This window comes from Megalopta genalis, chromosome 1, assembly GCF_051020955.1.
Source record: "Megalopta genalis isolate 19385.01 chromosome 1, iyMegGena1_principal, whole genome shotgun sequence".
NCBI classification, from domain to species: Eukaryota; Metazoa; Arthropoda; class Insecta; order Hymenoptera; family Halictidae; genus Megalopta; species Megalopta genalis.
The window spans coordinates 27435897-27450063 of record NC_135013.1 but is presented as its reverse complement, the minus strand read 5'-3'; the positions used below and the strand labels follow the sequence as shown (position 1 = coordinate 27450063).

Genomic DNA, 14167 nt, shown 5'->3' with positions numbered 1-14167 from the left:
TTCCTTCGCGAATCATTTATTTGCGAATAGCACATTCGCGAGTAATCGATTCGCGAATAAAATGCTTCTATTCGCGAGGGAAAACAATTGATTCTTCTAAGGCATTATTCGTTGATTGCAATGACGGAAACGGGACTGATCGATCCGGATCGGATATCGAAGGGATCGAGAACGATGCTTCGCGTAAATCCTGTATTTACTATCATCACGTATCATGTATCAGTCACGAGTAAAGTGTCGTATTTTTCTTATGCTTAACCACAGAAGGCCGTTGAGGCCTAGGATGCGAATATGGTAATTGGGCATTGGTCTAACTAAGCATGCACGAACCGATACACGGTACACGTGTATTAACTATACATGTATATATACACGCATACGTGCATATATACACAATGCATATTATCTATATATATATATATCTCTATATACATATTTATATATTTGTATAAATATTTGTCTTTATCCACGGCGGTTGATCGCAGAGAACGAGACAATGCTCTTTAGTCTCTCTGTCTCTCCCATCCCTATCATTCTCCATCCTGTTACCATACCGATGGATCAGCGGCCAATCGTGCTCGGACATGCTCCAACTTACTATCGCGAAAAGTTCGAATCATTTCGAGGAACGCTCGAACTTACCGGGAAGCCCGGCTTGTTCTCAGGAGAAATTCCAAACTTTTACTATAATTTCAAGTTGCTCGAGATTCGATGTTGTACAGCGACAGCGGACGGTCCCGTACGCGGTGGATCGACGGCAGCTGCAGAAACTCGCACGATTGTCTTTCAGCGGCAAACAACCGTTGAAATTTGTTACCTTTCCCCCGACTTTTGGCAGTCGATCTTTATTCATTTTCTTTGGAATAGGATACGAGGGAAATCGGCAAGTTCGTTCCAGCGTTGCGAATGTCGGTAAATTCTCTCTAATTCGCGTTCAGATTGTGGAATGGACAATTTGAGAGGAGAAGATACGATCATTGCTCTTCTGAAATTGTCCATTTTTGTGCACAATCTGAGCGCGAATTAGGGAGAATTTATTGTACTGTGACGTCTTTTTGTCAACGGTGCGTGGAGATCGTTTAGATACAAATTACTGTTCGAATATTTCTTGCACGTCGCAGATTATCGTCACACGTGTATGTAACATTTATTAAAATTAACATTTATTAACAAAATTTCTTATTAACATTAACATTTATTAAATTAGTGCCATTTTAAACGATAAACGCTACTGACATAACCGGCTGACAGTATGAAAACAACGGATAACACTCGTATACAGAAGTAGCTTCTTTATTCTTTCAACAATCACACAAAACATCGCACTTTTATCGAATGATACTTGCTTTAAATTTTAATGTGAAACACGACTGCAGAGTGTTTTATAAAAAAAGATCTGTCGAACTCGAATCAAACGCAAGTCCAGCCGAGTCGATGCCGAATCTTCTCAGGTGCCTCGCTTTTTTGCGACGGTGTGAACGATTTTTATTCTCGAAACAATTCATCGTACCAATTGTTATCGACGGTATCAGCTTCCCGAATTGGTCCGAGCATGCCCGAATCGACCGCTAATCCATCATCGGCAGTCGCCGGAATCCCGTTTTCTATTTTCTCTCTCTGTGTGCCAGCGTGACGAGCGCCGTGAGCATGGTAAACTTGCGCCCTTAAGCATGAGAAAACCGTAGGGAAACCCATTGTATACTGTCGCCTACGCTTCACACGTGCCATTGATCTTTCACGCGTGAGAGCCTCGAACCATCGATCGACGAAAACGAGGTTTCTCCGAGCCCTCGCCACGGCTGGCGACGAAACGAGCTTCGCGGGCGAAGCTGGCTTCGTCACCCGGGGAACGTCGGCTCGACGATCCTGGCGCATACTATTTTTCTCTTCCCTGTCACTTGGTCCGCGCTCGGTCGCGCGGCGCGGATCGAAACGGAGCGAGCGCTTTGGTTACGAGTTTCTCTTCCACGGAATGCGAGACTGTGAAACACTCAGATTATTCTAATAATCTCACTTGTACATTTCTGCACGAGGTGTTTTGGTACCAACTTTCCGTTATCGCAATACGGTAAGTTCGCCCTAATCGACGCTCAGATTGTGCACAAAAGTGGACAATTTGGGAATACCAGATGCGATTATCCGAGCGTTGCGGCACGTTTTTATAGTTGTTGACAATCGAACTGCAAGGCTCAAATGATCGTATCTTTTCTGCCGAAGTTGTCTATTTTTGTGTACAGTCTAAGCGTCAATTAGGGCGGATTTACTGTACTCGTAAGCCCTATTGTACTGTTATTATACAGGGCGTCCCAAAAATATGGTATTTTCGGGAAGTGAGGGATTCCTGAGGTCGTTTGAAGTAACTTTTTCCTTAGCGGAAATGCAAGCCGCGGCTTCGTTTGCGAGTTATTAGCGAAAAACGTTGACCAATGAGAGGGCGAGATCAGTGGGCGCGTGGCGGCCGAGCCAACGGGCGGACGGAGCGCCCAGTACCGTCCATTGGCTCAGTCGCCTCGCGCCAGCTGAACTCGCGTCTTATTGGTCGAGATTTTTCGCTAATAACTCGTAAACGAAGCCTCGAAGAGAATTTTTGTAAAGGAAAAAGTTACTTCAAATGTCCTCAGGAACCTTTCAATTCTCGAAAGTACCATAATTTTGGGACACCCTGCATACATATATATTTATATATCTATATATATACACATATTGTTGTTTATTATTGTGTCTTGGTCTTTTACGGTTTGTGATAATCGCTTTTGTGTGTTTCAACCCTTAATATTCTAGAGACAGTACGAGAAACGAGAGATTTATCGAAGACACCTTCATCCTCCGATATTCTCCCTTAATCAAATTGTTCACCTGTCACCGATCTGCAAGGAGTTTCACGATCGGCAAACTTTGCGCGTTCTAGGATAAACTGCTCAATAAATGGACAGTTGTTTTTCTAGGTTTTATAACTTTCTTTTGTATCGGCCATATACTTAGCTATACTTAGCTACGGAAACATTGTCATTTACTAATCAAATTACATGTTACGTGCTTTTTTATGTGAAAATTGACTTCTTTTACATGAAAAAAATAACATGTACGTTAAGCAGTGCCGATTAGGTACTTATTAAATAACCAAAAAACGAACTCTCCGGAACAAAAATCACGCCGGAAAAGATCCATTTTCATTAAATTAAATATTTTATCGACTAGAAAATGTTTTTTCTTTCAAATAAAATCAAAAGAATATAGATTAAAGATCTAGTCTTTTTTATAATTATCAATTAAATTTCAATTTGTCTATCTACTAGGTTACGTCAAGGTTACAGGATTTCACCCTACATTGTAGGGATTTCATCCTACATCTCTCACGTTTCCGTCGTATTTATTCCGCGAAATTCAATCCGTTCGTTTTATTTCTCTTCTCCATCCGCAGGACGACAAAGTTTGCCCGTTGTCTACCCTTGTTGTACGCTAATCCAGCCCCCGTAACTCACCCATAGCACCTGGAAGGGTCCGCTTAACGTTGGTTTTAATTTTCCGCACGCGGAAACGGAAATTGGAGCGAACAAGGGGAAACGGAAACGGTTTCTTTTTCCGCGGCACGTATTATCAAAGCGATCCCCCGACAAATTGTGAACACGGGGGTGAAATGAGATAAAAAAAAGAGGGGTATAGAGGGGAGGGAAGAGGCTTCACGTCGCGAAGGGAACAGTTATCTGCGTCGACGTCGTTGATAACCCAATTCGGAACGACGTCGGAGTCCGTTTCAGAGCCCCGCAAGTTGCTTCTGTTATCTTCATCAACGTCACACCGTGCATTCTCCATCCCCCCACCCCCTCTCTCTCTTCTCTCTCTCTCTCTCTCTCTCTCTCTCTTTGTCACTGGCGTTGTTTCATCCCCTCCATATGCATCTCGTACTTGAAACGTCGTAGAGTAGAACATTGGTTCGCGTAGCGCCGACTGGCTGCGGTTGGATCGACCTGGAGAATCGAGTCGGGGGTAACTAACCCCTTCGCCACCCTCTTGTACCCTCTAAACCGTCCAGTCTACTCTGTTCAGTGGAATATGATCATTTCGGAATTTGTTTAAATTGTAGGCTTCGCGGGAAACTGATTATTGGACTGCCGATTTCGTGTTACACAATTTTTGTATCGAGTCTCTTTGTATCTGATTTTGATCCACCATTTTGTTTGGTCTCGAAATTACTTGATACAAGGAAATTCAAAAATTTTCAAGAATTTCCAAGGAAATTCCAGGGTATTTCAAAACAGCTTCTAGAAGCTGCACATATTTCTCAATTACGATCGAAATTATTTATTATTCGATTATTCATTGTTAATAAATTCACTGCTTCGTTATTTGATCATCGATCGAATGAATTTGGATATATGCTTCACTCTTTGACGAGAGATTTCAAGGTTGAAACAATTCTCTGCAGAAATTACAACGAAGTCCTTTTTGCCTGAAGTCCAATGATCATCGTACACAACAAATACAGTACTAATAAGGAATGTTAATTATTATCGTTGTCAACACTTGTCAATTTTAACACTAATAATGTAATATAATTTGTAATTTTAACCCGAGAAAGATAACCTACGTCGCAGAGGCGCCTGCGAAGACTGTTGATTTTTGTTAATTTTTCATAGAGGTCTAGTGATTTAAGTTTAAAATTACTTAAAATATAAAAAAATATAATATAAATGCATTTTATTTTGACAATAATGCCAAACCTTTAAAATGACTAGATTAACTTAAATAAATATCCATTGTTAGTATAAAATTGACGCCTTAGAAAAGCATGCGCCTCTGAAGCGTATGGTTATCTTTTACGTACGTTGTCATATGGTTATCTTTCTAGGGTTAATATGAGATGGTTGATGCAAGATGTTTCATTTCAAAATTTCCTGGAACGATATCGGAGCTATTTTTCTGGCATTTGTTTCGCCATGGGTAGGGGAAGGGGTGTCCTTCGAAAAATAGTGGAACGTCCTCTGTATCGATTCTCCCATCGATCCAACTATCACGCAGACAAAGAGCGAGCGTCTGACGTTTTTCTTCGACGATCATTTCAGTAGTCGACCGGTCAGATTTGGCCTCACCCTGCCGTGCACTTTGGAGAACAAGGAGAACGCGAGGCCGTACGTGATAAGGGAGGACGTCGACGGGGACCCTGGCGATGGACAGGTACTTTACAGGGAAGAGTACGAAGACGAGAAGAGTGAGTATCCGTGTCTAGAGCCTTTAACGTGAACCCCTTTGCTCCGATATTAACCCTTTGCACTCGAAGTTTTTTTTGAGTCATATTACCAGCAACTCGAAGCCATTTTAGTGAAAAGGTCATATTCACATGTAAGTTCATGATATAAGCATTAAAAGAAAAGTCATCGTTGTATGTTATTATTTTTTTAATTGTTTATGGATACAAACGTCATTTGTCACCAACAGCGAAACATCCTATAACTAATTTTTACGATTTGTTTTTGTTCTTATGTTAAAAACTGATAAATTATTTGCATTGTCTCCGTAGCGGAGCCCTCGAGTTTGAAGACAAATTTTAAATGGCTCCGCTCCGGAGCCCTCGAGTGCAAAGGGTTAATATTGTTAATATTCATATTAACGTTAATATTAAATTCGATAGCACACTGTGCACGATGTGGAAATCGCTGTTATCGATTCTAATGCGTGTAAATCAACATGATCGAGTTTAAAATGATCGTATTCGGCTGATTAACACTAAACCTACCATGGCGGTCAAAATGGTCTCGGTACACCACATTTTTTATTTATACATTTTTAGTATATTCTAGAGCCACTTTCGTAGGAAATGATCGAATAAATTTCTTCATTCAAACATACATTATTATAAACATGGTAACATGTCTAAATAAATTCAGTCTTGTAATTCTTATAAAACAACACGCGTCAGTCGCTTTTAGCGTTCGGTAGGTTTAGTGTTAAACAGCGGATTTTATACATTTCTCTAAAAAATGAGCGACTATGGCGAATCATAACTTACGTACTCTTTATAACTAAACTAAATAACATTATTACTTGATAAACATTCTATCAAAGTTCACTGTTGTCTTGTAATTTCATTAAAAGTATTGAAAAATTAGAAAATTCTCGGTGGCCCTAATCGCGATCTCCCAATTTCATCCAATTAATAATTCCCCTGCGCGAGACTTAACGTTTCGAAACAGAATTATTAACACGTTCCGTGCCACGTGTACCATCGATGGTACACGCTTGCATGTTTACTTAGTGAACTGAACAAATTGTTTACAAGAAATTTAGAACCGAAGAATCAATTTCCACCGCAAGAATGGGCGTTGATAAGTTTTTGTTACGTTGTTATGTGTACGAGAATTAATAATCGCACGTAATACATCAAGTTTTAGTAAAATATCAAAGTGTGAAGATTCGAGTAAAAAAAGCTCGGCACGGAACGTGTTAACCCGAGAACGAAAGTAATCGAATAACAAACGACAAGTGCATCCGGCCGTCGGCTCCGCACGATTCAGCACGGGGATCCCGCAGCAATTTCGACGAGATTCGAAGGGACAGATCCGCGTAGGCTTTGGCAAATCACGTCCGATTCGCCGAAGACCTTAGAATCGGCTTTCGCGGCCCGTACTAATTATACTCGCGCGCGATACACACGGTCACGCACACGGTCGCGCGATCACGCACACGGCCCGAAGGTTATATTAATCCCCGAAGATAGCTGGCGCGTAGCTCAGTGTGTCTCTGGCCGTTGTTTTGCCACGGTTTTCCGCGAACCGTCCCGATCCGACGCGCTATCCTCGATCTAATCGGGGAAAAAAACAGCCAGCAGCCACCCCTAAACCCGAACGAGAGAGAGAGGCGTTCGAACTCTCCTCGCATACGAAATCATCGGTGCTGTAACAGTGTTCACGGATTCCGTTCGAATCCTCGCCGATGTTTATCGGCGATCGAGGGATCAAGCTCGAACGGCGGCGGAGACATTCTCGGAGCAATTCGAAGCGCGTCCGCGGACGATCCAGGCAGTTTTCGCGGCGTAGGATCGGCGAGGAGCTGTCCGCGGAGGATTAGGTGACTTTTCGTTCGAAAGACGACAAGAACGATGCCACGATGCTGTCGATCTGGACCGTGTCGACCCTGTCGATCGCCTGCGCATCGATCGAACCGTACAAAGCCGAGCCGTCGCCGCTGCGCCGCAGCGTCAGCTGCTCCTCACTCGTCGACGGTAAATCGCGCTCGAAATAGAATAAAACGGTTCGACGAAAGATTATTGCGTGGCCACGTCGATAATAGCCTTTAGTGTTCGACCAGTCGATGGTTCGACGCGTGCATGTCGGCGCGCACCGGTGGTGGCGCCCAGTCGCCGTGCGCCGCGATCGAGCGAGGATCCACCGATCCATCGACATGTCCACCTGCGAGGACGTCCGCAACCTCTGTTCGTGACACTGTTCAATTTGTCGTTATAAGTATCTGGCCGGCTCTATCGTGCTCGTAAAAAACACCAATATTGAAACTGTAATGTTTTCTGCGACTTGTGCCGGTTTCTTGTTTCTCGGCGAAAGATATTCCATTTGTTCTCGACGAACAGGTGTGACCAACTAATTCGAAACTTTGCATAGGTTCGCAGTATGCTGTTAGCAAGTTGCACGAATTTTTGTCAAGTCGATTTCCTTGTTGATAAAGTTTTACGATACGGTAGATCATCGGGATCATGCTTCGTGGAATTTACGTGGTCGCACATGATAACGATCTTTTGGCGTAAAAAGATTCTAACGAGAAAGATTTCGATGAGATTTGCTGTCGTATGTGTACAGTTACCGTCCGATCGTCGGCGAAATATCTGAGCAAAACAGGAATTAAATAACGACGTTGTGAAATCAGAAATTGTCAAATGAAATTCGGTAATTCTATATTAAAGACCTGGGCATCAGCAATTCTGACGGCAGTTGCAATGTTAATATAATATTAACAGAAATGAATACTGCATCACGCGCAAACGCTGTTTAATCATTCCGTCTGTGCACTTTACGCATGTATGTTTTATTTAATACAAGCGGAGCTCCGTGTTCCCGGTATAGTCAAATTCTGCGAGTCGTTCAGCCGACTACGTGAAATCGGCTGGTTGTCTCGGGGAAGCTTTTCGCTCTTGCTACGTCAAAAGTTTTTATCACTAGATGACATTGGAAGATCCAACTTCATCGGGAATAATTAAAAATAAAATGATAATTTAATTGTATATTTTCCGGAATATCCAGCCGCTTTTGAGAATTTTTCGAGTGTCATGATTGGACAGCGGATCTTTATGCAAAATAAAAATTGTCTGCGATAAACCACGGTCGAATAAAAATGTCGTTGCTCTGGCAATTGGTCTAACAAATTGGAAACAATAAAACAGTGTTATTAAATTCTTCAACTGTTTCCATTGTTCCATATTTCACTCGTTTCTCGTATAAACGCATCAAATCTGTTGTCCGGTCGTCACGCTCATCGACCGCGCCGCGTTTGGCCTAAATAAGTGGTATCCGCCGAAAAAATTTCCTTTCGTCACTCGAACGTCAAACATGTTAGCACCTGTCATCGCTAACACTCTAACCGTAAATTGCTCAAATTAGTGCTGCTGCGTTCTCGGGATCGCTATTACGATTGTATAATATTTCTCGGCCTAGTCGCGTCTCTGTTTCGCCAACGATGACTTCGCATTTGAGGAAAGCGCGGAAAATAGTCATTAACGTGTGCGATCCTCTAGTCAAATTGTGTTGCTCGATCAGAGACCGCAGCCGGCTCGATAAAACCCTGGAGGGGCATCGTTTTTGCAATTTTTATCTGAGAGCTCAGCAGATCTTAAGTAAGAGATTCCATCATTTTTAAACGAGACTCGAGCGAGCGACGCGACAAACATCTCTAGCAGCGCGAGAACGACAATCCGAATCGATGAAATTCGCGGGGATTTTGATTATTTCTTGTCAGAAGGACGAGTCCAGATCAAACAGAATATCGGGGGATCGGCAATTTCGTGGCAGTGTGCGCGATCGATCGATCGATCGAGGATCGAGCGACGTCGAAGCAGAAGCGAAACGTTTACGAGTTCGAGTCTTCGGCTATAAACGGCGCTCTAATTCCCTCGGACGTCATTAACATAAATTAAATGAAAACAGTCTCGGTACAGATAGCGTGAAATTAAGAAGCTCAAACTGTCGCATAAATTATTCCCGGAGCCGTCCAGACCTTCGGGATCCCCGAGCAATCAGTTTTAATTCCGTAAAATAAATATTTCCCGCTCGAAAGCGACTTTCCCAGCGTTTCCACGGCGAAACAACGGCCCGAGAGAAGTTGGAGACAGAGACTTAATATCTTCGACCGAGTCCCTCCCCCCTTTTCGTCGATTAATCTCGAGAAATATCTGCACGAAAAAGTCGGCCGTCCGATCGGAACTCCGTAAAAAGTCCGGCCAGCGAAAAAGTTGTCGAAGGCGAGGCAGTTCCGGTCGCGCGGCCGAGCAGCAACGGCCATAAGCAATTAGGGGGCTAATTGTTTTTCAAATTGCAGACCGGCTGGCAGCGAAGATTGCGCGCAAGGAGTCGCTGTCGCTGAAGCTCGCCCTCAGGCCCGACAGGCAGGAGCTCATCAACAGAAACATCCTTCAGCTGCAGACGGACAATGAGAGGCAGGAAACGAAGGAGGCAATTGGTGCCAAGCTCATCAGGTGAAAAGATTCTTCGTTCTTTCCTCGGCTTTCTTTCCCGTGCTTCGCCTCGCGCCAGGAGAAAAAGAAAAGGAGACGGCGGTGGCCGCGTTTCTCGGCTTAAACAAAAGGGACAGAACGAGATTCCCGAAACGCTGATCCTTAACGGCGACCGAGATTGGATCCGGGGTTTGACAGCCTCCGAGGCTCGCGTCCTATGGGACCCCATTCCTGCTTAGCTTGTTCCGAACATTCTTTTCCCGTGTCAGCTCTATCCTCCGGTTCTCATTCGTTCCTCAAGGAATCTCGATGCGCGCATTTTTCTGGCAATTTCGGTGTTTAACCCTTTTTGCACTCGTGTGGCGACTCTGAGGCGCCGCTGAAATCGTTGTATCACGTTCCTGGATCATTTTTATATTACCAAAGTTCAGATTTAGAAATATAAATGGAAAGTGTAACTGTTATATCGGTCGCAAAACTCAATTTCGTATGCATAAAGTGCACTTTGTCGTACAAAAAGGATATGCTATAAGACAGAAAAATTATTTTAGATTTATATTATATATTATATTATATTATATATATTATATTATATTATATTATATATTAATATAGTTAAAATGGCTTTGAGTACATAGGGTTAAACTGGATGCAGAGTTTGAAACAAATGAAGGAGAATATAAACAATTATTCTTTAACGAGTCATACAAATATTAGTTTAACTCTCTTATTGCCAATCAAAAGGATACTATGTAACCTGAGTAGTTTGATGAAGTTTCAGAAAAAAGGTACAAAAATCTTGTCAAATCTGGTAATTACAAAATTTGATACAGAAGAGGAAATAAGAAATGAGAAGTAATGAAATATTATTCATTAGAAATATTACGAAACCATCAATTTCTCGAGTGTAGACAACAACGATATATCGTTGTGGGGCTCTAAAAGGGTTAACCCTTCGCACTCGAAGCTATTTCAACTCGAAATCTAAGATAGTTTCTCTGACCTATAGCATTTCCATTTCAAATAACTTACTATATATCATGCACACGACAGTGAATCTTGTGACTCAAGGAACAGTTGCACTTCGCACAGTTTTTTTAAAAATATAAACACATTCGATGACGTTGAAATTATTTTGAAACGTGGTACAATAATTTTGTATGACGCCTCAAGAGTCGCCACACGAGTGCAAAGGGTTAAAATTGCTTCATTTGTCCAGACCGTAGATTCCGCGTCTACGCTGAACAAAAAAAACGTTTAAACAATTCAAGCAGATACCGGTCACGTTAGCCCCAAATCGTCGCAATCGTTAGATAAAAAAAATAAAGCACATTCCAATTCAACTCTTTCCTGAATTCCTTTCTAACAATTTCCCACGAAAATTCGCAGTCAATTAATTCGAGTTATTCGAAGGATCCGATATCGGTTTCGAAATTCGGCGAATCCGGGATTTCATCAGAATTCCTGGCGTGTTTAAGAAATGTTCGTCGGGGTCGGAGGGGAGGGGGAGAATAAATTTGTGAAGGCCCTCGAGCGGGATAGCGATCGCACGAAATTCGTTCCCGCCGAATAACTGGGACCTTCCACGTGAAAAACAAAAAAATTAAAAAAAGCGGACAGTTAAGGGCAGCATCGCGGTGTTTTATTAAATCCCCGAAAGAGAGGCCGGGGAAAAAATAACGATAAAGAGTTAAATCGTGCCGGCATTATTCAAACGTAGCCGGCTATTGATCGCGCGTATTCAAACGCACGCGGAATCCCCGCGTATCTCTCGCGGCCGTGAATAGCGCGGCGCCCATAGAAAAGCGAGCCTGAACTGCTCGAGATATCGATTGCCGGCTGGCGAATTACCATTGCGCGAATTGCGGGACGCGGTTGCGATTTCTAAAATTAGGAAGCCGCGCCGAGAATCTGTTTCGCCGTGGAAACGGGGCCCGCCTCCGCTGTCACCTTGAGACGTCTCTCTCGTTTATCTCGTTTGGAAATCCCTGATCGCTCGGAAATGATCTGTTTTAACGTTTTTATTTTTCAATCTCTAACTCCTGAACGATTTCGACGGTTTCTCATGGCCGCAACGGCTAGATCTAATTCGGATCGTATCGATTGTATCTCGCATAGATTTTCGAGCTGTGCTATATAAATAATATATAGCATATATATAAATAATTCGAGCTATATAAATCACTGATAACTAAACGATTAGCTGTTGCAATCTGTAGTTATTGTAATTATACTGTATATGTTTGATGTTCTTAAAAAATTGATCTATATAAATCACTGATAACTAAATGATTAGCTGTTGCAATCTGTAGTTATTGTAATTATACTGTATATGTTTGATGTTCTTAAAAAATTGATCTATATAAATCACTGATAACTAAATGATTAGCTGTTGCAATCTGTAGTTATTGTAATTATACTGTATATGATTGATTTTCTTAAAAAATTGATCTATATAAATAACTGATAACTAAATGACTAGCTGTTTTAATCTGTAATTGTAATTATACTATACAGTATTATACTATTAATTAATTATACTAACATATACATGTTTGATTTTCTTCGCATCTGATTCAACGCGTTGAATATCAACCCGAAAAATTCTCGCAATATGGAAGTCATTTAATTAATGAAACCGAAACTGAGAAGTTGAAATTTACCATTGGAAGTATTAGTTTAACTCTGTCACATTCCACGAATTCTAGTCAAATTCGGTTTATTCAATATATTACGATGAAAATGAATTTCAAAACCTAGTTAAAAATTGGTGTTGTCCATGTGAGACAGCACTCGATGTGTAAAATACAACTTTTACGACTTTTATATACATATTTCAATCAAGAATATTAAAGTATACGTCCTCCTTGACCAGTTATCCGAGTATACTAATCGCGAAGAAATGGTTAAATTCCGTGTTACGACGAGCGTACTCGTCGAAAGCAGCTAATTGGTTAAAAAAAAGTTGCTAAAACGTGTATTCAGGATGAAACGTTTCTACTTAACCCTTTCGCTACTACGGACCACTGTAGTGGCTTTCCATATGGTGCCACTGAGGTACTACGGACCACTATAGTGGCTTTCCATTTGGTGCCACTGAGGTACTACGGACCACTTTAGTGGCTTTCCATTTGGTGCCACTGAGGTACTACGGACCACTATAGTGGCTTTCCATTTGGTGCCACTTAGGTACTACGGACCACTATAGTGGCTTTCCATTTGGTGCCACTTAGGTACTACGGACCACTATAGTGGCTTTCCATTTGGTGCCACTTAGGTACTACGGACCACTATAGTGGCTTTCCATTTGGTGCCACTTAGGTACTACGGACCACTATAGTGGCTTTCCATTTGGTGCCACTGAGGTACTACGGACCACTATAGTGGCTTTCCATAAGATGCATTATATTGCATAATGTTTTATTTCCTCTCATACTGTAAATTAAAGAGCGCATGCTAAGACGTTATAAAATACCCTGGAATACCCTTTATTTATAAATACCCTTTGGAGAAAAACTTTTTCGTTCGAAAAATTCATTCAATTCAAACAGCTTAGGTTCTCCGCCGACCGCCGCGGAGTACCGACTTCCGCTGACGATCGGCGTCGCGTAGCGTGCAGTGATGTCGCAGCGCTCTGTTCAGCAGAAGTACCGCGACGGAGAATCCGCCCGTAGCGAAAGGGTTAAAAGCGAATTCTTGCCATTAGGGAGTTGTTCGGTTGCGAAGCACGGATCATTTTGCTGCTGTCTAGATTCGCAGCGACTGCTTGTTTATATCGCGTGAGATCGTCTTTCGCGCGTTCTTCGATCCTGAGAAGCCCCAGATTAAGGACAAAGGAGATTAAGATTGAAAAATTATACTCGGGATGTTCGACAACAGAGTTAAAGTGACTCAGCTTGTAGGGTATGGGTAATCATGGGACTAACAGTTACCATCGTTATCGACTTGTGTTCGCCTCCGCGCGGATATCGGGCAAACTTCCTTGACCGTTCGAAACCCTCGCCGCCCGAGAAAAGCGGATTAACGCCGATAGACTTGCACTGATTCTCGCGACATTGTCATTGCAGGCGGCTGAGCATGCGACCAACCCAGGAGGAACTGGAAGAGCGGAATATCTTGAAAAGTAAGCTCCTCCTCCTTCGATCGGACCGGATCCGTCTCTCTCCGTGCACGATCCTCTCGAGAAACAGACTGATTAGCCCGCGAGACAAAAGCCGGGAAACGAAAGAAATGACGACGATCAAGGAAACATTAGCTTTTCCATGAACGTCTCGATACGCATTAAGCATGAAGTGTACTTTCCGCTTGGAAAATACCGCGTCTCTCGCCGTAGTGTTTGCGAGTTTCGCTCTGGAAAGGGAGAGAATGTAGGACGCTACAGTTTATTGCCTCGTGATTGTTATCTCTGAATAAACGGGTTATCGAACTGCGTTGTTGAACTTAGAAATTACTAAAATTCTTAACAAACGAATGTGAACGTTATCAATTTGC

At 42.4% G+C, this 14167-nt stretch overlaps 1 protein-coding gene across 9 annotated transcripts in view; it reads left to right on the top strand.

Moving 5' to 3' along the window:
• LOC117220960 (phosphatase and actin regulator 2) overlaps positions 1-14167 on the top strand; it is a 494597-nt gene that overhangs the window by 467986 nt on the left and 12444 nt on the right. For 8 of the 9 annotated variants that reach the window (XM_033471505.2, XM_033471521.2, XM_033471540.2 and 5 more), the window contains 4 exons: positions 265-294; positions 5064-5209; positions 9541-9697; positions 13744-13799. In XM_033471505.2, coding sequence (XP_033327396.2) covers positions 265-294; positions 5064-5209; positions 9541-9697; positions 13744-13799 — 389 coding nt within the window. The remainder of the gene's footprint in view (positions 1-264; positions 295-5063; positions 5210-9540; positions 9698-13743; positions 13800-14167) is intronic. The other variant, XM_033471496.2, reaches the window with a different exon arrangement.